General features: G+C 42.1%; 1 protein-coding gene across 1 annotated transcript; it reads left to right on the top strand.

Moving 5' to 3' along the window:
- The first annotated feature begins 883 nt into the window (after window positions 1–883).
- On the top strand, window positions 884–23,905 carry LOC111978571 (eukaryotic translation initiation factor 3 subunit C-like). The gene is made up of 14 exons (XM_024008692.1): window positions 884–984; window positions 1,070–1,135; window positions 2,396–2,585; window positions 2,675–2,800; window positions 5,221–5,272; window positions 5,697–5,809; window positions 17,012–17,136; window positions 17,557–17,719; window positions 19,540–19,631; window positions 19,977–20,118; window positions 20,691–20,819; window positions 21,117–21,210; window positions 21,517–21,704; window positions 23,675–23,905. Exons 1-14 carry the CDS (start codon window positions 884–886, stop codon window positions 23,903–23,905), a joined length of 1,812 nt encoding a protein of 603 aa, XP_023864460.1.
- The last annotated feature ends 1,108 nt before the right edge of the window (window positions 23,906–25,013 follow it).

The raw sequence follows: 25,013 nt of genomic DNA, 5'->3' as shown, positions 1-25,013 counted from the left end.
CATGCTCTACCAACTGAGCCACACGGGACCTATAAACTTATCGTTCTATTTATTGTTCTTGCATCAGTTCAGGCAGTTTATCGGCCAGCTCTTCTCACTTTAGCATTCACTGGCAAGTCTCGACAAGGACATTCGAGTCCTAGGAAAATACAAACAAGGTTTTGTTTTATTTGTCCCGACGCGATACCATGGACATAATTACGTTATATGATTAATGAATAACAAAGGGATATAGATTGACTTTGTTCCATCAGTTCAACACCTTAATTAAACTAGCCAATACAAGCTGTTCGTCGTCAATCGTCCAACCGTAAATAGCCTATGCGCCCCGATTCCATGGCTGGCTATAGGCCTATGAAACACGCAAAAGAAAATAAATGAATGTGCCACAAAACCATAATCACGTGGATTTCAACTCCTCTTTACCACTTACATTACACGTGATTTGTACATTCACTCACAGGAAACGATGAAGAAGCGTCATACTCTCCCTCCTCCGTTGAAAATAAATTTGACTGCAGCCAATCACAACGCACAAAAAGTAACACAGGTACCGAGAGGCAGGGCAGACTGACGAACCAGCAGTTTTTCCCTGTCATTGCTCGCTTTGTGACTGACAGGCACCTGTCCTATCAATAGATCACTAGAAGATGTATTTGGTTCATTCTATCTAGAAAAGGCTGTGCAGGCTTTTCTGACTGGTGAATTGAAGCTTTTAAATTAAATGAAGGCTTGTTTATTTATGAAATGGAAATTGCGCTTATGGAGAACACTTGGTTATTAAGAGAAAATGTTATTTGTCATTTCAAGTTGCTCCATGTGTTTGAGCTCCATTATAAAATATCATGATTCCTCCCCCACAGATTGACGGCAGCCGTCAGCAATGTCACGTTTCTTTGCCACCGGGTCCGACAGCGAGTCCGAGGATTCCTCGTCGTCTGATGAGGTCACCCCTAAAGTACCCGGCACTACTTTCACCAAGCAGTCAGTACTACTTTCTCTCTCTGAAACCTCAGTCACTCTGACTGTTTTCACAGCTTTCTCACTTCTCCACATTTGTTCCCCGTAGGTCATTGCTGCTTCGTGACGATGAGGAAGACACCAAGAGAGTGGTGCGTAGTGCCAAGGACAAGAGGTCAGTCATTTACTCTACTTCCATTATCCATAGAACCATCTCCTTAGCCTTGTCCATGATCTGGCTGTGCTGTATAGCCAACTCCTATGGGGGCTTTTATGCCTGATGATAGGAGTTGGCAATATAGCATAGGCATAAACTGATCTGGGACCAGGCTACCACCCATAGGAGTTGGCTGTGCAACATAAAGATATCTGGGACTAGGCTACCATCCCCTGACTCTGATGCAATCTAGTATGTGTTGGTATGCCTGCCCTAGACTATGCCATCTACCCCAGGGGTTCCCAACCTATGGGGGAGCATAATATTTTTTTTTGTGCAATTCTCAGTTCTTTATACTAATCTAAAACAACGCAGAAATCCGCAATGCTTTAGGCTAGAAACAAGCTGTTAAACGCCAGAGGAATATGAGACTGATGCACATGGGAATATCGTTCGTTTGTCTRTGACATTCAGAAGCTGAACTAGGAGGAGTCAAAGAAATTTGACTTTGCTTGGGAAGTAAACTTAAACAATGTGTCTGTCACTCTGTCGCTAACAATTGATCAAATCACTTTTTGTCAAAGAGAATGTATAATTCAATTGAAGGTTCATATAAATGATCATAATATAACATATTTGGTAGCGGAATAACATTTGTGGAAATCGGATCTAGACTTTATTTTCCTTATCATTAAATAGCCTACCTAAAAGATGTCATGAGTCTAGTTAAACTATGTACAATTGCAGGAAATGAGAGTTGGGATACACACACACACACACACAATTATTTTCCTAGGTCAAATTAAACAAAATCAAACTGGTGTTGTAACGGCTGATTTCCTCCTCTTCGTCTGAAGAGGAGGTGTAGGGATCGGACCAAGACGCAGAGTGGAAAGTGCCCATGTTTTATTATGAAATAAACTGAACACTACACGAAACAAAATAACAAAGAGAATCTAACCGAAAAACAGTCCCGTGTGGCACGAACACTGACACGAAAGACAAACACCCACAAAACACACGTGTAACCCCGGCTGCCTAAGTATGATTCTCAATCAGGGACAACGATTGACAGCTGCATCTGATTGAGAATCATACCAGGCCGAACACACAAAAATCCCAACATAAAAATCACACATCGACAACCCACCCAACTCACGCCCTGACCATACTAAATAAATACAAAAACAAAGGAAAACAGGTCAGGAACGTGACAGGTGTTGTATTTAATGTAGGCTATCTCAATAAACAATCATTTAAAAAAGGATTATGTCCTAGGTTCGAGGAGCTAACTAACCTGATCAAGACGATCCGCAACGCCATGAAGATCCGAGATATGTCCAAGTGTCTGGAGGAGTTTGAGCAGCTATGTCGAGCGTTCCTCAAAAGCAAGACTATAGTGGACAAGGAAGGGATGCCTCCTTTCTACATCCGCCTTCGGTCCGACCTAGAAGACTATTTAAATCAGGTAACCTTTCACAGTTCACACTGTTCCTATTAAGACACACACTCCTACCACTATGCCTAAGCACGATGATGGTTAATGTTTCCCTACAGCTTTGGGAGGACAAAGAAGGCAAGAAGAAGATGAACAAGAACAACGCCAAAGCACTCAGCACCCTGCGGCAGAAGATCCGCAAGTACAACAGGGACTACGAGACGGAGATCGCCAGCTACAAGGAGGTGAGGCTTTTCGCTATGARAACACAGGATGGTAGATTCTTAGTATTCTGTTMTTTTTTTTAACGTTTTTTTTTATAGCAAATAACACTTACCAATAAGGAACCCACATATAAAGATACGTTAAATAGTCCAAATATGCGTTCTCTTTTGGCAACATTTTTGTAACCTTTTGGAGTCAATTACCCGGGGAACGTGGAAATCGAATGCATGAGAGTGAATGAGAGAAGACGGACCGCGAGCTTCAACGGTGTCACAAGCATATAGTGTGTCAAATTAGGAAGCAAGTCTAATGTTCATGCGTCTATAAGGAGCAATGCTGGTCAAATTTCCTTATAAATTGTGGTGATGGGGGGGGGGAATCAATAGTTTTTTATTGCAATATTATCTTGAAAAATATTATATCGGTACTTTGACTCCAAGTATCGATAAATTAATGAAATGCTAGCGTTAGTCGGCTGTACCTGCACCAACACTCYGGTATATTTGATCCTATACCTTGTTCTCCGTCTTCTTAAATAGTCAGCCACCACGTTTTCAGCACTTTTATTTCCATGGCTGATCAAAACAAATTTTCTCATTCTCTTTCTTGTCTCTGAAGCAGACAAATAGTGAGCAATATGTTTGGAATGTCAAATCTAATAAATTGTCAGATTAGACTGTTTGTGCATCGCTACCTGTGTAATTGTAGATAATAGGCAGAATCTACCACACACCCAAAACTGATAAGTGGAGGTGCTGGAGGCAAAATGTTAAACTGAAAAAATAGGAAAAAGTCTCTGCACACTTCCAGTCTGGTTTTACCATTGTCTACATTGTAGAATAATAGTGAAGACATCAAAGCTATGAAGTAACACACATGGAATCATGTAGTAACCAAAAAAGTGTTAAACAAATATTTTATATTTGAAATTCTTCAAAGTAGCCACCCTTTGCCTTAACTGCCAAGAGTGTGCAAAGCTGTCATCTGTAAGGTTCCTTGAGCAAGGAATTTCAAACAGTCAGACACTAGAAACGTTCATTTTTTTCCATAGACACTTTTGTTATCTACAGGTCTGTTAATAACACACTGTTGTACTATTGTTCAGAAATATTTATATTCAGGAATATTTAACTATTCTAAAACATTTTATTCCATCGACACTTTTACACGTCTGTTCTCAGCAGACACTTTTTTGGGATTGTGGTTTACTTTCGGAAGCAAGAATACATGTTTATTTGTGTGCTGAAAAAGCTCTGTTGGCATTCCTTCAAGTTGTTTCAATGCATTCTATTTGAACATCAAGTGCTGACAACATACAGAAGAGCAGTGTGCCACCGATTTTCTTCTACTTGTGTAGTAGTAGTACCGTCTAATCTAATTTACTCCACTCTGAGCCATCCCAGAATCAGGTTTCATTTTATTAACAAGATAAATAAACTCTACTGGTTCACAGTGCACACAGAACTGAGTCTGCATCCAAGAATCCTCATCCTTGCAGCCATGATGCCGAATGCATTCGGACTCTCCGACAACGAGAGTGGTAGTTCCAGGTACCCCCAGGTTTATTGAGGTAATGAGAATATATGTCATATATGTTAAACCAAAAAAACACCATACCATGTTTCAGGAACCATATTCCAAAAGCCTTGATAAAATGGCACCTATTATATAGTGGTGCATACATGTATGCAGTAACAAGGGAAATTAGAAACAGAAGAAGTGAAATTGATAAGGGCTCACGAGGTTCTCCATGTAGGGGGAAAGCTGCCTCTCCCAGGAAAACGTGAGGACTTGGCATTGTGGTACCTTGTAGGACTGCTGGTGGTGGTAAATCGAGGGTCTTCTGCGGCTGTATGCCCCTTCATCCACCGTTGTGAACCTGTACCAGGCATCTTCTGTCTCCGTATCTCGCCTATTATATGTGTTGCTAGGTAAATCAAATCTAGTTGATCCCGGGCAATTCGCATCAATAAAATGTTCATGCGAGTCAAGTATCTCTGTACACGATTTTAATCTCCCGTGTGTATTCTCTTCACTTGTTTGGCCGTAGATGGCTATWACCAGCTTATCGCCCTCTARMGTCCCAGGGTTATATTTGCCGCTTTCCCCTTATTTGTTTTTCAAGCAAATATCTTATGGTGCATTCGAGCACACTCGTTCGGTTCAGCTAGCCGACTTCGTCTAGCGAACAGCCGAACTGTAGCATGCTGACACCTTTACCCCAAAAGACTCACAGTTGTAATCGCAGCCAAAGGTGCTTCTACAAAGTATTGACTCTGGTGTGACTACTTATGTAAATCAGAATTCACTTCGTTGTAAGACGTCCCCCGTGTGTTTTCGGCTTAATGCATCTTTCCCAAGACACTCTGAGCCAGTGTGAGATGCTTAGTTCCTACTAATGGCTTCGTGGTATAATAGTAATCTTTTGTCTCTCTTTCAGAACCCAATGGTCTCTGCGGATGAGGAGGATGAGAAGGATGAGGTTGAATCAGGTGAGTTTCTTACCATGCCTTTTCKTTACACCTCGATCTATGTCTACAGTAAATGCCATTAATGAAAGACTCAAACGTCTGCTTTGGTAATTTGGGTGCTAGCTCATAGTAAAGAAAGTAGCCTTACCAAGCCATTAGAGCCAATAGGGCAGGAGCCTCCCTCCTGTTTCGATAGAGAGGCAGCTTGATGTACAAGTAAACCCTCTGGACAGGAGGCTATTCTTTTGCAGGCACTTACCCCCAATCAATCTCTTTAGTGCCGAGTGCCAAGCAGAGACGCATCGGGTCCCATTTTTAGAGTCTTTGGGGATTGACTCTCCACCATTACAATCTCAGGATGACATTGATGCATTCATTCTATGGACTAGTCACTGTTTTAACTGCTGTTTCTTTTAGAATCACCCATCTTCCTTGATGTCTGTAGGGGTGTCGTCAGATAGTGATGACGAGCCGGGAGACGCCAAGAGCTTCCTGAAGAAGAAACCGGCCGCCGAGGCACTGCCGCCGGACAGCAGCAAGTTCCTGAAGGGAGCAGCGGTAAGATGGAGGACGCGCTCAGTGGCTCTGTTGTAGTGCACAGTTAACTCACTCGACAATTCTACAAGAATAAGTTTAGTAAGTCAGAAATGTGCCATTTTATCTATTTTTGTCAAGCCTTCTCCCACCGACAGTCAATTTCATTGTCTACCATCACTTTAAAGGGGCAGTGCAGTCTAAAACATGATTTTCATAATTTATGATATTTCCACAATGGGTGAAATAACACTGACATTTAGAATATGATAATGCCCTTTTTGTGTAAAAGTTATTCTTATTTTTTTTACATCTCGAATTTCATCCTCTTCAAGTGGAATTTAACTTTTGGCCCACCACATAACGACACAAGGCGATCTGATTATAATAGACCAATGACCATATCCTCCTACTTCTGCCAGTCCCACCCGGTCAAATTGGTATTCCTCATTGTTGACATGCATAGGAGAGGTAGCTAGTTATGCACGGCCAAAGCAAGGGTTTGTGCAGTAGCTGGCTGCAATGCAGCAAGTATTTCTTTGCACTGTCTCCCGTCAGAGCAATCACTTCATCTGATTTGGCTTTGATTTTATTTCACTCACTCAAGTGGCATAAAAATTAAGATCGAACCTGAGCATATGCACCGCACACTTCAAGGTAGCTAGCCAGTGGATTTGCKGCTTTCATCCTCCATAAAGGGGCTGTCCCATAGCTACATCTTGCATCCGGCAGTGGCAGCAAGCATTCAAGAAGTKTATTATTCTATCTAGCTATTATCCTTCAATATGACGGTCTTGATATTGTGGCTCTGCTGCTAGCGAGCTAACGTTAGCTAGCTAGCTACTAGCCTCGACCACAACGTGGATAGCTAGCTAGCTACTAACCTGATGTGACATTTGTATTTACATGGGTACCTTTAGCTAGCTACATAAAAAGTAATGTCAGAATTGCTTTCTGTAAGTAGGCAGACGTTTCATCCGACAAACTATACTGAAAAAAAACATGAACGCAAAAATMTTAATTATTTTACTGAGTTACAGTTCATATAAAAATAAATGAATTAGGCCCTAATCTATGGATTTAAAATGACTTGGAATACAGATATTCATCTGTTGGTCACAGGCGTGGATCAGAAAACCAGTCAGAATCTGGTGTGACCACAATTTGCCTCATGCAGCGCAACACATCTCCTTTGCATAGAGTTGATCAGGCTGTTGATTCTGGCCTGTGGAGTGTTGTCCCACTTCTATGGCTGTGCGAAGTTGCTAGATATTGTCAGGAGCACAGTGTCGTACACGTTGATCCAGAGCATCCCAAACATGCTCAATTGGTGACATGTCTAGTGAGTATGCAGGCCCTGGAAGAACTGGGACATTTTCATTCTTCCAAGAATTGTGTACAGATCCTTGCAACGTGGGGCCATGCATTATCATGCTGAAACATGAGGTGATGGCGCAGATGAAAGGCACAGCAATGGGCTTCAGGATCTTGTCACGGGAGCTTTGTGCATTCAAATTGCCATCGATAAAATGCAATTGTCCATTGCTTATYCCTTCAAATACCATAACCCCAACGGCGCCATGGGGCAATATGTTCACAACGTTGATATCAGCAGACCACTCACCCACACAACGCCATACACGTGATCTGRGGTTGTGAGGTTCCATTCTGGGATTCATTCTGGGATTTAGCTAGCTAATGTTAGCTGGTAAGTAGCTAGCTTCGACCGCAATTAGCTAGGATACTGACATGACATTTAGCTATATTTGTGATTCTGACATTGCTTTGTTATGTACAGGTACCTAGGTAAATGCATGTCACGTCAAATTCGAAAATACGCTGAAGGTAGCTTACTGGATCCCCAACCTAGGGATAGTGTAGGCTGACAGTTTATGCTGCAAAGTTTACATTGTGGGAGGCAAAAGAAGCTCTGCATAAAATATTAATGCATCGCTAAGTTCATAGAACCGTGGTTACGTGCGTAACTTCCGATAGCCGCTAAATGCGGTTGTGATAAACAGTGCTCTATGTTTCTCTCCTGCAACGTGTCTCTAACTTCTGTACGGTTGGAGCTATAAGCTATTATGATCCCATTTCTGAAAGCTAAGATTCTCAGAAACCCATCTGTGTCCCTTTACAACGCTCACAAGCTGCGCAGGACTCGTTAGRAATGCTGAGAAATTAACATATTTTTTTTAACAACTAATTGACCAAACTCTACCTGAAAATACATGATCTAAGTGATTGATAGTTGGTATTCAACAGTCATAAAAGTATGTCTTGTTTACTTTGAGGAACTACTAAAATAGTGATTTTGTCGGACAGCATAGGCAGCAGCTTTATAGAGATCTTGGAATGAAATAATAAAGTCATCAAATAGGCCTAAAACAAATGTACTATACACAACTGAAATATATTTTTGTAATTTGAATAAATGGTCGTTGATAAGCAGTAATTGGCAGTCACCACCATCATAGGACTTATTCATTTTTATTCTGTTACAGAATTTGTTCTTAACTGACTTGCTTAGTTAAATAAAATGCAAATAAAAAATACAGCATTCGACCCACAGTGCATTTTTTATCAAACTGAAACCGAACTGACCTCAAAGCTCTAATCGCTCAGCCCTACTCGCTAGAACAGAGGCATAATCAGACTAGGGGGGAAAAGCAACATCTTTTCTACACTCATACACAAATATTGCCTTGTGATCTTCCGATCACTTCTCAGTACCTTTTTGAATCATTTCAGCCACTTCAAATACACTTCCTTCAGATTGAGATACTGTCAAACTGATTTTGTAATAAACTGTCATAACCCCAAATAAAATGTTTTACTTTGGCTGTGATTGGGTCACCAATAACAATTTTTATGCCACCACATTCTATAATCATAAGGTGAGTGTGCAGTGAATATTCTAGTTTCAATCTAGCACATTTTGGTATGGATATGAAAGTGATTCAATGTGTTGCATCTCATATTTTGGATGGGTTCCCTGGGCATCCCAGAACTAGGCACTCTGTTCCTACAGCCCTGATAGCCCCAYCACCATCTGACTAAGCTCCTTTATAGGCCAGATGCCTGTAATGACTACCAATGTCTTCTATTAATCATACAGCCAATCACAGAGACTAGCCCCTGTTCATTGATAATTCCTACTGTCTTTCAAAGGGCATGGTTTAGCCACAATGTGTACTGAAAAAGTTATATTGCACATTTCTGTCAATATTGCTGCCAACTAACCGACTCTCGGTTAACAAACGGTTACATTTGTTCCAAATAGATTAAAATAATGTAACTAGGGCTGTTGCGGTGACTTTATTACCGCCACACTGGCGGTCACGAGTCATGAAGGCAGTCAAATTCGGGCTACCGAGTGGTGCAGCTGTCTAAGGCACTGCATCTGTGCTAGAGGCGTCACTACAGACAATTGCTCGATTCCAGGTTGTATCACAACTGGCTGTGATTGGGAGTCCCATAGGGCGGCGCACAATTGGCCCGGCGTCATCCGGGTTAGGGTTTTGCCGGGGTAGGCCGTCATTGTAAATAAGAATTTGCCTAGTTAAATAACATTTTTWAAATCCATGTGTCCGTTTAGTCACAGTAATTAGACTTCTCCAAGCTCTGATGCTGCTGATAGTCAATAGTAGCCTACCAAACTGCAGCACTCTATTGTCCCTCTAACCGCTCTGAAATCAATGCAAATGTAATCGAAAATCTAATCAAAACAATTCATGAAAGCCCATGAGCTCGTGTTGCGCAACATTTTTATACTGCCCTATCAAGCAAAAAGGCAGTAACTGCTCATTTGGTTGAAAATGAGTTGTCATTTTTTCTAAAATAAATAAATTCATGCTTAATCAGGTGGACAAGTATCCTACCTCTGTGTTTTGGAGAAAATGGGGGTCATGTTAAAAGTAACAGCATAAAGTTACTGTGAAACCAATGTAAATGAAAGCCATTTTTCTCAATCCAACGCTATGAGCAGTTACTGCCTTTTTGCTTGGTAGGGCAGTATAGGCTATGCAATTGCGCAAGAGTGATGGCCTCTATTAGAAAGAAGATCCCATCAGCAATCTATAGGCTAGGCCTACTATTTATTTCTCAACTTTCCTAATATTAAGCACATTGCTTATCTTTACAACAGGAGTATAGCCTACATGGTTGGCATGAACATGAACCACGGGAAAAGCATCATCCATTCGCTATTTAAGTCCATAGATGACATGGTTTTTTTCCCCCGCTGCCCCTGTTTCGAGACAGATGCATGATAATGGTCCATTCTAAATCAAAACAAATTTCACACATTATTTAGTATGTGTAAAGACAAGATTAAATAAAGAGTAGTCTGGTATTAGCCGATTATACAATTTGATTTGAAAATATATTTGTCTCATGTGCCAAATACAACAGGTGTAGTAGACCTTACAGTGAAATGCTTAACCAACAATGAAGTTTTTAGAAAAATACCTTTAAAAAAAAAAAGTACTAAATAATTAAAGAGCAGCAGTAAAATAACAATAGCGAGACTATATACAGTGGGTACCGGTTAGTCGGGGTAATTGAGGTAATATGTACATGTAGGTAGAGTTATTAAAGTGACTATGCATAGATAATAACAGAGTAGCAGCATAAAAGAGGGGGGCAAATGGGTAGCCATTTGATTAGATGTTCAGGAGTCTTAATGGCTTGTGGAAGCTATTTTAGAAGCCTCTTGTACCTAGGCTTGGCGCTCCGGTACCGCTTGCTGTGCGGTAGCAGAGAGAACAGTCTATGACTAAGGTGGCTGGAGTCTTAGACAATTTTTAGGGCCTTCCTCTGACACCGCCTGGTATACAGGTCCTGGATGGCAGGAAGCTAGGCCCCTGTGATGTACTGGGCTGTACGCACCACCCTCTGTGTAGTGCCTTGCGATCGGAGGCTGAGCAGTTGCCATACCAGGGAGTGATGCAACCAGTCAGGATGCTCTCTATGGTGCAGCTGTAGAACCTTTTGAGGATCTGAGGACCCCTGCCAAATCTTTTCATTCTCCTGAGGGGGAATAGGTTTTGTCGTGCTGTCTTCACAACTGTCTTGGTGTGCTTGGACCATGTTAGTTTGTTGGTGAACTTGACGCTCTGGACCTGCTCCACTGCAGCCCCGTCAATGATAATGGGGGTGTGCTCGGTCCTCCTTTTCCTGTAGTCCACAAGTCTCATTTGTCTTGATCACGTTGAGGGTGAGGTTGTTGTCCTTGCACCACACAGTCCCTATAGGCTGTCTTGTCGGTGATCAGGCTGTTGTCATCGGCAAACTTAATGATTGTGTTGGAGTTGTGCCTGGCCGTGCAGTCATGAGTGAACAAGGAGTACAGGAGGGAACTGAGCACGCACCCCTGAGGGGCCCCAGGGTTGAGGATCAGCGTGGCGGATGTGTTTCCAACCCTTACCACGTTGGGGTGACCCGTCAGGACAGTCCAGGATCCATTTGCAGAGGGAGGTGTTTATTCTGAGGGTCCTTAGCTTAGTGATGAGCTTTGAGGGCACTATGGTGTTGAACACTGAGCTGTAGTCAATGAATAGCATTCTCACATAGGTGTTCCTTTTCTCCAGATGTGAAAGGACAGTGTGGAGTGCAATAGAGATTGCATCATCTGTGGATTTGTTAGGGCGGTATGCAAAGTGGAGTGGGTCTAGGGTTTCTGGGATAATGGTGTTGATGTGAGCCAGCCTTTCAAAGCACTTCATGGCTACAGACGTGACGTGCTACGTACGGGTCAGTGCTACGGGTCAGTAGTCATTTAGTCAGGTTACCTTAGTGTTCTTGGGCACAGGGACTATGGTGGTCTGCTTGAAACATGTTGGTATTACAAACTCAGACAGGGAAATGTTGAAATTGTCAGTGAAGACACTTGCCAGTTGGTCAGCGCATGTTCGGTGTACACGTCCTGGTAATCCATCTGGCCCTGCGGCCTTGTGAATGTTGACCTGTTTTATGGTCTTACTCACATCGGCTGCGGAGAGCGTGATCACACAGTCGTCCGTAACAGCTGATACTCTCATGCATGTTTCAGTGTTACTTGCCTCGCAGAGAGCATAGAAGTGATTTAGCTCGTCTGGTTGGCTTGTGAAACTTAGCAGCTCTCGGCTGAGCTTCGGAGTCTAATAGTTTGCAAGCCCTGCCACATTTGCCGAGCATCGGAGCTGATTGGGGTATGTACGTACAGTCACTGTGGAGCTGACGTCATTGATGCACTTACTGATGAAGCCAGTGACTGATGTGGTGTACTTCTCATTGGCATGCATCGGAAGAATCCCGGAACATATTCCAGTCTGTGCTAGCAAAGCAGTCCTATAGTTTAGCATCTGCTTCATCTGACCACWTTTTTTACAGACCGAATCACTGGTGCTTCCTGCTTTAATTTTTGCTTGTAAACTGGAATCGGGAGGATCGAATAATGGTCAGATTTGCCAAATGGAGGGCGAGGGAAAGCTTTGTACGTGTCTCTGTGTGTGGAGTAAAGATGGTCTTGATTTTTTTTCTCCTCTGGTTGKTCATTTAACATGCTGGTAAAAATTTGCTAAAACTGATTTAAGTTTCCCTGCATTAAAGTCCCCGGCCGCAAGGAGCGCAGACTCTGGATGAGCGTTTTCCTGTTTACTTATGGCCATAAACAGCTCATTGAGAGCGGTCTTAGTGCCAGCAACAGTTTGTGGTGGTAAATAGACAGCTACGGAAAATACAGATAAACTCTCTAGGTAGATAGTGTGGTCTACAACTTATCATGAGATACTCTACCTCAGGCGAGCAAAACCTTGAGWCTTCCTTTGATATCGTACTACAGCTGTTGTTTACAAACATAAATAGACTGTCACCCCTTGTCTTACCAGAGGCTGCTGTTCTGTCCTGCCGGTACAGTGTATAACCCGCCAGCTGTATGTTATTCATGTCATCGTTCAGCCACGACTCGGTGAAGCATAAGATATTCGTTTTAATGTCRCATTGGTAGGATATATATGCTTTAAGTTTGTCCGTTTTATTATCCAGCGATTGTACGTTGGCCAATAGTACCGATGGCAAAGTCAGATTAGCCACTCGTCGCCTGATCCTCACAAGGCAACCCAATCTCCTTCCACGGAACCTCTGTCTCTTTCTCCTGCGAATTACGGGGATGAGTGCCTGTTCGGGTGTTTGGAGTAAATCCCTCTCGTCCAACTCATTAAAGAAAAATTATTAGTCCAATTCAAGGTGAGTAATAGCTGTTCTGATGTCCAGAAGCTCTTTTCTGTCATAAGAGACGGAAGCAGTAACATTATGTACAAAATAAGTTAAAAACAATGCGAAAAAACAAAATAGCACGGTTGGTTAAGAGCCCATAAAATGGCAGCCATCCTCTCTGGCGCCATTATTGTAGTGAATGATGCCCGGCATAAGGCCAGAAACGACGCCTTTTTCGAATCATAGTCACACACCTCATGTAGCCTAGCTCATAGGCCTATGTTTTAATAAGGGTTGTATCGTAACTAAAGTGGCCAAATAGCTTCTTAAATGTAAGCACGTTAATCCACTTTAGAAGGAGTGTAGCGCCTAACTGGCATACATAAGCAGCGTGTGAGTTTCAAGTTTGGGGAAGATATTTTTCACCATAAACATGCACCTTTTTATAATAAAAGCATTACATGCATAATTGCATTTGCTGTCACTTTTGATAATGGTGTTTTCTGCTAATGGAACATTCGTGTTTATAGCCTACTGCCATGTGCACATTGCTGCTTTTATAATGTGAAGAAATTGCCTAATATTTTATCAACATTTAAAGCTGAATGTTCTGATCTGTTGCGTCAGCCACATCGTGTTAAAAAGAAAATGTTTTTGATGCTATTGGTTGTATTAATCCCAGACTGTTTGCAATATTTATTTCTCGCACAGAATAGATCAACTTTTGTACTATGGGGAATAGTAGATTGACATAGACTAGTGCTTTTGCTGTTCGTTAGGCCTACTAATCTTGTTGGCTGACCAAAAGTAAATGTGCGCAATTCTTCCAATATCTTCAGAATTAGATAAGGACGTGCGCTGTTGCGTCCCCAAAGTGTCTGTCTTCACTTGTAGTCTGTGAGAAAGACCCAAACACTTGATGAAGAGCCATGTGAGTGAGAGGTGCTTCAGAGTGCTCAGGGAAAAGGGCATGACACAGCACTCCGGGCCAAGGGCACAACGGCCACACAATTCGAGGCATTTTCAAGTGCTTGTCAAATTGTGAATGAGAGACTATTGGCGTGTGTACAGCCTGCGCAAAAAAGCAGAGCTCGTGCCTTTCAAGCAACTTTTTTCAAATTGTCAGTCGCATCATGCAGCCTTACAATGTATTAAAAATCAATATATAGCCCAACGTTTGTATAACACACTGTTCTATACATCAATAAATGTAAATGAAGCATATAGTACTACCTATTTCTTTGTTAACCGCTCAACACAGAATAGCCGCATCTGCACACGCCCTCAAATCATTTGAAAATATCCTTCCTATTTTATCCAGATTTGTTCAATTGTATTCTTCATACTATAAAATAATGCCACAGAATACTAAGAAAATCTTGTCTGCTAAATGAACTAGTGTAGCCCACAGCCATTTGGCTATTGTTCTTCTGTAATAGACTATGTTTTCTTCATATCATGCTTCTTTAGACCTGTCTAAATGAATAGATTTATTGTGAAGGTGTGGGCTATTTTAGATGGATTTTTAAAATTTAGATGTTCGAAGTCTGCATCAGTGGCTTGTAGGCTATGTATGGAAGCCAGGAGATAACCTGCCCAGGGACTGCGGTTGAAAATTAGCCGGCTGGCTAAAACCGGCACTTTTACTGAAACGTTGATTAATGTGCACTGTCCCTGTAAAAAATAAAATAAACTCAAAACTCAGATGCTAAATGTGTATGCTAATTAACGGTCAATTACCGTGGAGACCGACAGTTTATTTGCTTGACAATCACCCGCTGACTAAATTTCGTAACCGCCACAGCCCRCCCGGCCCCGCAGGAGGCCTTTTGGTAGGCCGTCATTGTAAATAACAATTTGTTCATAACTAACTGACTTGCCTAGTTAAATAAAGGTTACATTTTTAAAAAAGACCTAAACGTGACCAACAGAAAATATTATGCGTGTATACAAGGAACTGACATTGAAACATGCAACAGTAGCAAGCCAATCCTCTCACAGCCCCCCCAAAATGCTARGTTATTGAACATACTTCTCTAATGAAGCAACCAATATAAAACATCATTTCAAACATTTTCCAAAATGCTATTCCCGGGAAAATACCATTCTAAATAGCGCACCTGATGCACGTGGTTCCATATGTGACAGAGCTGAAAATCTCCAACGTAGAAAGAGGGGGAGTCCAAAGATGCAACAACTAAGATGGGTTGCTAATGTGACTAGGATTGTGCCTTTCGCTTCTGGACAGTGAAAGAAAGTTGATATGAAAACCAATAGAACAGGAGAGAAATGCTGTTTTAATGGCAAATTAGGAAGTCTTTATAAAATTGCCTCTACGTTTCTATGGTTTGATTTTGGCTAGGCTGGCTACTTTGAAGCAAGGTAAGACGTGCCTCATAATATAAAGTAAAACGTCCAGGTTTCAAACAATTTTGAAGTATGTTTTTAAAATGCATACTTCCTCCAGTTGCTAGGTGGTGGGTGATGCGCTCATAGCCTCGCCTATTGTATTGCCCATGCACGCAAATGGATGACTGGCTTCAATTAATAAAAATAGTAGCAATATCAAGCTGAGATCCTCCTCTTGTTAATTGTGGCAATCAAAACTATGTTTTTAACATGCGATTGCGTTTAGAATTGTTGCGCAATGACTGTGCTTATAAGAACACGTTTCACTCCAGCAGCATCCAGCTGTTTGAGAGCTGCGTTGTCCAACAGGTGAWATTATTCTGCTCATAGCCTACTCGGCTCTGTAGCATATCCTGTGTGTGTTTGATAAATAAGCTGTATGACGAACTAACGAATATACACGCGTCAATTGAATTCCACTCCATTTAGCTAATTCACCCATTGTCCGATAAGCATGAACGGTCAAATGTATTTTTTGGCCGCTAACCGGGTCAACAGTTAATCGTTAACATCCCTAATATAGACCCAAGGTTGTTCTGCTATGGGGGCAAAAGTTCTATATTACTTTTTTCAGAGAGCGTAGTAGCTGAACCATGACCTATAACCGATTTTTAGTAGGAATTGTCAATGGGTAGGGGCTATGGGTCTATCTGCGATTGACTGTATGACTACTTGAAAACACATGTGTAGTGTGTGTAGGGGCAGTGGTCAACAACCATCCTCCTGGAGATCTATTCTCTGGTAGATTTTCACCCAAACATCACAAATCACAACAGGTTCTGCCTAACAAGTTGTTGTTGAGAAGCTCAGTGTAATTGTGTGTTTGCAATACTAACTCTTCCGCCTTTCCTGTCATGGGATGAGGTTATAGTAATGTCAGTGTTCGAGCATGCTGGTGAGGACAATGTAAATAAAACCACTACTTTTGTACTTCATACCATCGAGGACAACTATGCTGCTGCTCTACATTTTAGACCTATCTGATTATGTTTAGCTAACACCCTCTTACTTTCTCCATGATCTTTCCTCTCACAGTGACACCTTCCAGAGCTTGAGCACATGTAAAACAATAACTGGAAAAGATACTTGCATGCTATGATTTAGACTTTCTTTATAACCTTGTTTACGATCTGGTCCTGCATCTTCTGGAGACCTACTGCATCTTCCGATGACCTATTGAAAACAGTACAACAATGATACTGCAAATTAAGATGCAGTAGGAGAGAGAAAGAGGCAGAGAAATATGCCTTTTTTAGTTTTGATGTCAAAATTAATCCTACATGCTTGTCGAAGTTTGTCGCTTTCTGGGTCCAACTCCAACTGACAGGTTGAATACCATGTGCCTTTGTTGAAGGGGTAAGGGGTTGGGCTTTAGATTACTATATTAGCCAATCAGGCCTGTATATGTAAATCGATTCAAATTTGTATCAATCGGACTGAAGATTTCAGTGGCCCAAGGAGGTTCAGGGAAATAAATTATTACAAATATATTTTGGTGGTGTTTTCAATAAATTAATAGTGATTGATTAGATATACAGGGATGATTTAAAAATGACATTAAGACTGCATGGAGGCTTTAATCTAACTCGTGTATGTAATAACAGTATATGTCTTCAACAGGATGAGGAGTCTTCCAGCAGTAGTGATGTGGATGACGAAGACTGGGACTCAGACACAGCGGAAAGCGGCAGTGGTAGTGAAGACGAAGAGGGCAATAACGCCATTGCCAAAATCTTCCTCAAGAAGTCAGTCCCTGTTCTTTGTACCTTGTGCGTTAGGATGGAATTATTGTGGATTGAGTCTAGAGTCAATATCACTGCCTCTGTAACCGAACATTCCTCGAAGTCTAATCATCCTACCTCTGACTTTCATTCACTATATCTCACTCTGTATGTTAAACGATACTCTAGGGCAGTGCTCGGCAACAGACAGCCTGCGAGACACATTTGGTCCCAAAGCGATTTTATTTGGCCCCTCAATGTTTTCTTAGTTAATAAAAAATATATAWAATAATGTCCCGGCCCCGCAACCTGCTGCGCATGAAAAAATTGTCTGACGACTGAATGTAGTTGCCTACCCTCTGCTTTAGAGACTCGTCTCTGACATCAAATKAGTTTTACACACTGACCAAAATGTATTCACAACACCTCATTCTGTCTTGCCAGGTCTGGTAGTGAGGTCGAGCGACACACCAGTGAGAAGAAAAAGGAGGATAGGAAGAAGAGACACAAGCGGAAGGAGCGTGTGGAGGAAGAGGCAGAGGAAGAGGCCCAAGAGGAGGACGAAGAAGAATGGGAGAAGGTGAAGGGAGGAGTGCCCCTCGTTAAGGTGGGTAATCAAGTTATGGCACTCCACTTATCTGTATGTATTGTTTGTGTTCATTAACCGCCAAATGTAAGAATTGACAAACGGAGAGGGACCACCTGACCTTTACTAATAAGAAACACATTTTTTGTTTTTCATTGCAAAACATTTTAAAGCATTTTCTCTCTAGTCCCCAAATGAACACGACCCAATGGTCCTATTTGGTCATAACGCATCTCAGAGTAGAAGTGCTGCTAATCTAGGATCATTTCTACCTTTTAGATTGTAATGACCTGATCCTAGATCAGCACTGCTACTCTGAAATGCTTTGAGTACAGAGCCAAACCTGCCAGTGAATGTGGATAGTGCTAATTGCTTTTCCCGACAGGAGAACCTTAAAGGTTAGGTAGCATGAACGTAACCACATTTAACATATGGTTAGTATATGCATCAAAAGTCCCAATGCAAAGTTGCACCTCACTTTTAAATTGTTTGTGTTATTACATAAAACATATCAGAATGCCGTAGTCATGCCTGAAAATGTTTTTGTGGGTTCTGATGTAATATGGAGGACCCGGCAAGCCAGCCTATTCCCTATAATGTGAACTCCAGCAGAAATAACTTAAAATTCAACCAAATCGTTTGCACTCAATTACATTTTCAGCTCTTACAAGCAAATACATTATGAATGTATTGTTGCAAGCTGATTTGTTGAGGTTGCTAGCCAACCAGCCTGCTAACGTTATGTTAGCACTGCATGGGTCAGCCAGTTGCTATAAACACCTAGCTTACAGCTACATTAAAGTAAACCAAGGTTTTGGAAATGCATAACGCCATCTAACCAGTTATCAAACAATGTTGCCAGTATATGCAGTTCTTAGCCAGCCAGCTAAYGTTTGTTATTMTAGCCAGCTAACTAGACTAGCTAGCCAACCACCACGGGCGACATAACTAAATAGTAAGCCAAAAAACAACACCACCTGGTCTAGCACAGGAACCCATAGAACACACACAYAAAAGCCAGCAGATATAAAGTACAGAGAGTGGAGATTGATATACGGCTGAGTTGGCTACCAAAGAATGGCCAAGGAGAGAGGCACTTCAAAGGGAGAGGCCATTTCACCGGCAGAGGGGAGAGTCAGCTAATCCTYTAGTGAGGCAAATCTAGAGTAGATTCCAGAGACAATAATCCAGAGTCGGCATTGGGCACAGGGGACGAGGGGAAGAGACAACAATAAAACGTTGATCTGAGGAAGGCTCCAGGCAGATTGAAGTTATCACAASAGCACAGTCAGTCAGCTACTGTAGGGCGCTAGTACTAAGCTAAGGTTGAAAAACTCAAAACACGTCAAAAAGTTGACCAAATAAATTGTAGGACGAAAAACGAAGAACAGACGAGGTACTAAACAATTAGAGCAGGCAGAAATGATTTTCCACTTTCCTTTTGCACCAGAGGCAAGRCTGCCGGTGCAGAAGTCAGAGCCGCATGAAGCAGGCGAGCAGGATCATGCGCCCCCCCAGGTGTGGGGAATTTGATTGGCTGTTTACATCACACCACCTCATGATTGGTAAATTGTAGCTCATCACTGCCAGCAGTCTGTCTGCATGGCTAGTGGCTAACATWWGCCAGCTTGAGCTAYCTAACGCAGAGTAGATTCTCCATATGACTTTGAGAAAATAGTTAATTGTGGTTATACAGAAATAAGTGAATAAATATGTTTAAAAAAACATAACTGTTTGTATTTATAGCTAACCAGATCGTGCCTTCAACTAAGTTACTAAYTCTTTGACCACACTGTGTTGTRACTTTAGTGAGTAAAAACTCATGCTTCCTACCCTTTAAYATGTTTGCCAAGGGAACAGAAATCAACACAACAGTGGTTGTAAAGAAACTCAACGAGATTCTGCAGGCCCGTGGAAAGAAGGGAACAGACAGGTACGACTCATTTGACTACATTTACATAAATACTCGGCCCCAAAATGTGGCCCTAGTCGATGGCCCTTTGTAGATCTGAAAACCATGCTGAAGTAAACAATATGGTATAAGTTGTACCTAAGGCTATGCAAAGTTMTTGCCTTTCACAGATATAGCACTGTCATGTCTACAAGGGGACGTCAGGTGSGGTTTTGGGGTTTCTTTTGCGACCAGATAAAAACGCCATTCAGTAAAAGCCCTAGCCGATATGACACCAAAGCCTGAAAAAGACCGTAAACTAACTTAACACTGTCCCTACACCCGTTATTCTCTCTACCTCCCTCCTCTACATTCTGCTTTGTTCAGAGCTGCCCAGATCGAGCTTCTCCACGCCCTGGCCAACATCTCCAATGAGAACATTCTGGGCGAGGGCATCCTGGTCAAGATCAAGTTTAACATCATCGCCTCCCTGTACGACTACAACCCTAACCTGGCCGCCTTCATGAAGGTCAGACTCACTGGTGTTAAATGCTAAGTTGCTAAATTCCAAATTGTTAAATGCTTATTTGTTAAATTATTAAATGCTTAAATTGCTAAAGGCTAAAACTTTCCTGTTTTATTACCGTCCATCTGCCCACTCCACGGAGGTGTGGCTATGCTAACGGAATAGACTGTCCGCCGTAGTCTGAAGGGGTTGAGCCTGAGCGGTCTTAATTCTGCTACCTCTGCTACAACACATTTGAGGAAAAAAATAAGAATATTTCATGTGCAATTCTACAATAATGGCAATTCCATCCCTTTTAATGTCCCCCCCATAGCAGTTGGGGGGAAATGTGATGGGGGAATGTATTAAATGTAAAAACAAAGTTATTGGACAAGTTGTACTTGATCTGTTTTTAGAAATGTCTTCTCAGCATCAATCACCTTGATTCTCCAAGTACATTTATCAGGAATTGGTGCTGACAACCATAAACTCCCGTTTTTCGTCCTGGATTCTCCCGTATCCGGCCCGAGTGTGACACCAATTCACACTAATATCTCCTCATCCATTTTACCTGTCCCGCCCCACCCCTCTCCCAGGTTGATATGTGGAAGAAGTGTCTAGACTGCATTGACGAGCTGCTGGACATCCTCTTTAACAACAACAACATCTTTATCGGCGAGAACATCGCCGAGGACAGCGAGAACCTGGCCGTTACTGACTCACAGGTAATTCTCTCACATAAAACTCTTAGTGGTTGATTGAGTTTCTTTCAGTGAATGAATGATTGATTGGTTCATTTATTTGAACTACTCCAAATGAGTAGTTCCCCACAGGAAAATTAAAGTTCTAATATTCTAAAAAATACATACATATACAGTCAAGAACAAGCACCTATCAAATACATTAGTCTTTTACTTATTGCCATTTGGCAAGAAGACAGGCATGGCAATACACTTCATGTGATAGGCTGCAGTTTGCAGTAGATGGTACAAATAAATTCAGTTTCTCTATCTGTTCCTCAGCCATTCAGGGTGCGTGGCTGCATTCTGACCTTGGTGGAGAGGATGGACGAGGAGTTCACCAAGATCATGCAGAACACTGACCCCCACTCTCAAGGTGAGGCCCTCTCATAGTGTTCTCGCTATTTTAGACCCKCACCCGCATTTTCGCATTATCCAAGTCACTTGTGCGTCTGTCAATGACCAACTTAATTGATACTCAATCACTATAGACACATATGAAGTAAAGGGATTAATAGAATAGACAGCAATATAATTCCTACGAAAACCTGTACCATGTACATAACACACATTATTGGGATCACTTTTTTTTACCTATGAAAACCCATATCCTGATCTCTTTTTCACACCAACTTTAAATTTCACATGATGATATTTAAATCACTCACTCTCTCTCCCCCAGAGTACGTGGACAACTTGAAGGACGAGGGGCGTGTGTGCGGCATCATCGACCGCCTGCTGGGCTACCTGGAGACCAAGGGCAGCACGGAGGAGGGCTGCCGCATCTACCTACGCCGCATCATGCACACCTACTACAAGTTTGACTACAAGGCTCACCGCCGCGCCCTTGGCCTCCAGGGAGAGACCAAGGTAAGGAAATGGACAGAGARCCATCATGAACACAACATTACGTTCAGGTTATGGGTACACTCAATATGGCAGCCGGTGCGCCAATCATAGAACTTGAATGGGAATGTATGTTTCAGTAATTATATTTACATGGACCCCATGGCTGCTTCTCAATAGTCTGAAATGACTGTCTCTTTCTCGTTTTAAATTGCAGGATAGGAGAGATGTAAGCAATGTGGCGGATACTTACTAGGAATTTGTGTAAAACGTTTGAACGAAGAATCATAAAAGGACGTGAATTCACAAATTAACAATCCCAATTTCTTTTAAATGTTTAAACATCACACCCCTAGTCATAACCCAACCTTGTCCTTGCCTAGTGTCGTAACAATACGATACCAGGCCTAGTATTACGATACCATAATTTTAAAAAATCCTAGCGGTCGAAAAAAAAAAGTGGCCTAGCATCCTGTTCGCCCTGTCCCCTGAACGCTTGGTCACATTTTCTAAATGTTCTCCAGAAACCTGTCGCTGAAATTCACACTTCTACTCAATARAACTCATRGAGTTTAACTCCACACGGTTAAGTGAAAAATAGAATACTGCATAGAATGGCTAATTTGCTCATATTTGCAAAGGCCTACCTGTGATTTGGTGGGAGGAAAGAAAAAAACATGCATCATGATTTGCATGTCATTGTGTCAGTAAGGGGAAAACACTGCATGAAACCTTTGCTTTTCAGTTAACACACACACACTCTCCCTCCCTTCCTCACATACTCTGTCTCCCTCACTCTCATAAAAACACACATCCCTCTCTCTCCCACAAACACACATACCGCTCCCATCTTTTAAAACATTAGGCACCAAACTGAATTTAAGGAGCACAAGAAATAGTTTTTGAAGTGGTTTAGGCATACAATTAGGCCTATATGAATCCTACCTTTTGATGCACATCTCATGAGTAGCAGACCCTTTTTCCTTTCTTCCAGTGCCAATCAAATTTGCCTAAACTAGGTTGTTACTCCCACTCATTCTATTCTGGTTAGAGCCAGTTTGTACTGTTCAGTGAAGGGAGTAGTACACCGTGTTGTACGAGATCTTCAGTTTCTTGGCAATTTCTCGTATGGAATAGCCTTCATTTCTCAGAACAAGAATAGACTGACGAGTTTCAGGAAGAAAGTGCTTTGTTTCTGGCCATTTTCAGCCTGTAATCGAACCCACAAATGCTGATGCTCCAGATACTCCACTAGTCTAAAGAAGGCCAGTTTTATTGCTTKTTTAATCAGAACAACATTTTTCAGCTGTGCTAACATAATTGCAAAAGGGTTTTCTAATGTTTAATTAGCCTTTTAAATTATAAACTTGGATTAGCTAACACAATGTGCCATTGGAACACAGGAGTGATGGTTGCTGATAATTGGCCTTTGTACGCCCATGTAGATATTCCATTAAAAATCATAAATTTCAAGCAACAATAGTCATTTACAACATTAACAATGTCTACACTTTCTGATCAATTTGATGTTATTTTAATGGACAAGAAAATTGCTTTTCTTTCAAAAATAAGGACATTTTTAAGTGACCCCAAACTTTTGAACGGTAGTGTATATTATTTAAACTGACGGAGGAATAGATGCYCAGGAAGTGTGGATGGAGAGAAGCAGGTGAGAGCTGGTAGGGGTTGCTGATGGCTGATTACAGCTGCCATATGTGATATGCACTTGAAAAGTGAAGTGGATATTATTGGACCTGKAGGTACAAGAGACTAGGAACTGTTGCTYACTTTATAAACATTGTWTAACAGGCAGGCGCCAGTAGGTTCTTTYGATCMGTAGGGCTGAAAAGGTRGGTTATTATCATATGAAARGGTACTAAGTGTCATYACATTTTGATTTRGTGGTACCGGTATACCGTGCAACACTATACTCGCCTACTATTGAATTGTCACTTTATCCCTCTCCCCCTTCTCTCTTTGTATTTCCTCCCTAGTCTGAGCAGGATGCGGAGGAGAGCGAAGGCYAGGACAGTGCCTTCATCATGGACCGCCTGTGCAAGTTCATCTACGCTAAGGACCGCACAGACCGCATCCGCACATGTGCCATCCTGTGCCACATCTACCACCACGCACTTCACTCGCGCTGGTATCAAGCCCGTGACCTGATGCTCATGAGCCACCTGCAGGATAATATTCAGCACGCTGACCCGCCTGTACAGGTATGAGAACGTGAGTGTGGGCACACACACACACAACAGGGCAGCACCCAGTATGCCAAGCTGTTCATACATGTAGGGGCACACACACCTGCTGGGCAACATCCGGCAGGCTACAGGGCTCCGGACTAACTCTTTCCCTGGGTGGCACTGGTGCCAGTGCCACTAAAACACACAATGACCCTTGGACAAAGGAACTTAATGATATATGTAAGGAAGCTGATCTACAAAGAAAATTTAGAAACAAGTTACGATGCAATGTCAACTTGATCAAACACACTTAGCTACAAAGAAAAATGGGCAACTGATATATGGCTAAATCCAAAGCTCACAACTTATAACCAGATCAAAAACACCTATGATCTAGAACCCTATGTCACCTGTCGCTTAACAAGAAATCAAAGATCCTTGTGAGCGCAGTTGAGAACCAGGATACTGCCTCTGGCAATTAAAGAAGGATGCTTCAATGCCATAAATGAAGATGATTTGCTTGGTACAGCCTGTGATTTAAGGGAGATTATACATTTTACTGTACTTTAAATTAAGATTTGAGTAACCCTGTTTGAAGAAAATGCAACGGAAACCAAAACTAATGAGGAAACACTTGAATGGCTATTCAGAAAAGGTTGCATATTTTGTACTGAACAAAAATATAAACGCAACGTGCAACAATTTCAACGATTTTACTGAGTTACAGTTCATATGAGGAAAGCAGTCAATTGAAATAATTTAATTTGGCCCTAKTCTATGGATTTCACATGACTGGGCAGTGGTGCAGCCATGGGTGGGCCTGGGAGGGCATAGGCCCACCCACTTGGGAGCCAGGCCCACCCACTGCGGAGCCAGGCCAAGCCAATCAGAGTGAGTTTTTCCCCACACACACACGCCCTCAGACAATCCCACAGGTGAAGAAGCCGGATGTGGAAGTCCTGGGCTAGCGTGGTTACACGTGGTCTGCGGTTGTGAGGCCGGATGGACGCACTGCCAAATTCTCTAAAACGACATTGGATGCAGCTTATGGTGGAGAAATGAGCATTKAATTCTCGGGCAACAGCTSTGTTGGACAGAGAGATGTGCTGCAGTCAGCATGCCAATTGCGCGCTCCCTCAACTTCAGA

This window comes from Salvelinus sp. IW2-2015, linkage group LG18 (genome assembly GCF_002910315.2).
Source record: "Salvelinus sp. IW2-2015 linkage group LG18, ASM291031v2, whole genome shotgun sequence".
Classification (NCBI taxonomy): Eukaryota; Metazoa; Chordata; class Actinopteri; order Salmoniformes; family Salmonidae; genus Salvelinus; species Salvelinus sp. IW2-2015.
Note: the sequence above shows the minus strand (reverse complement) of the source record. Positions and strands in the feature narration are given on the sequence as shown.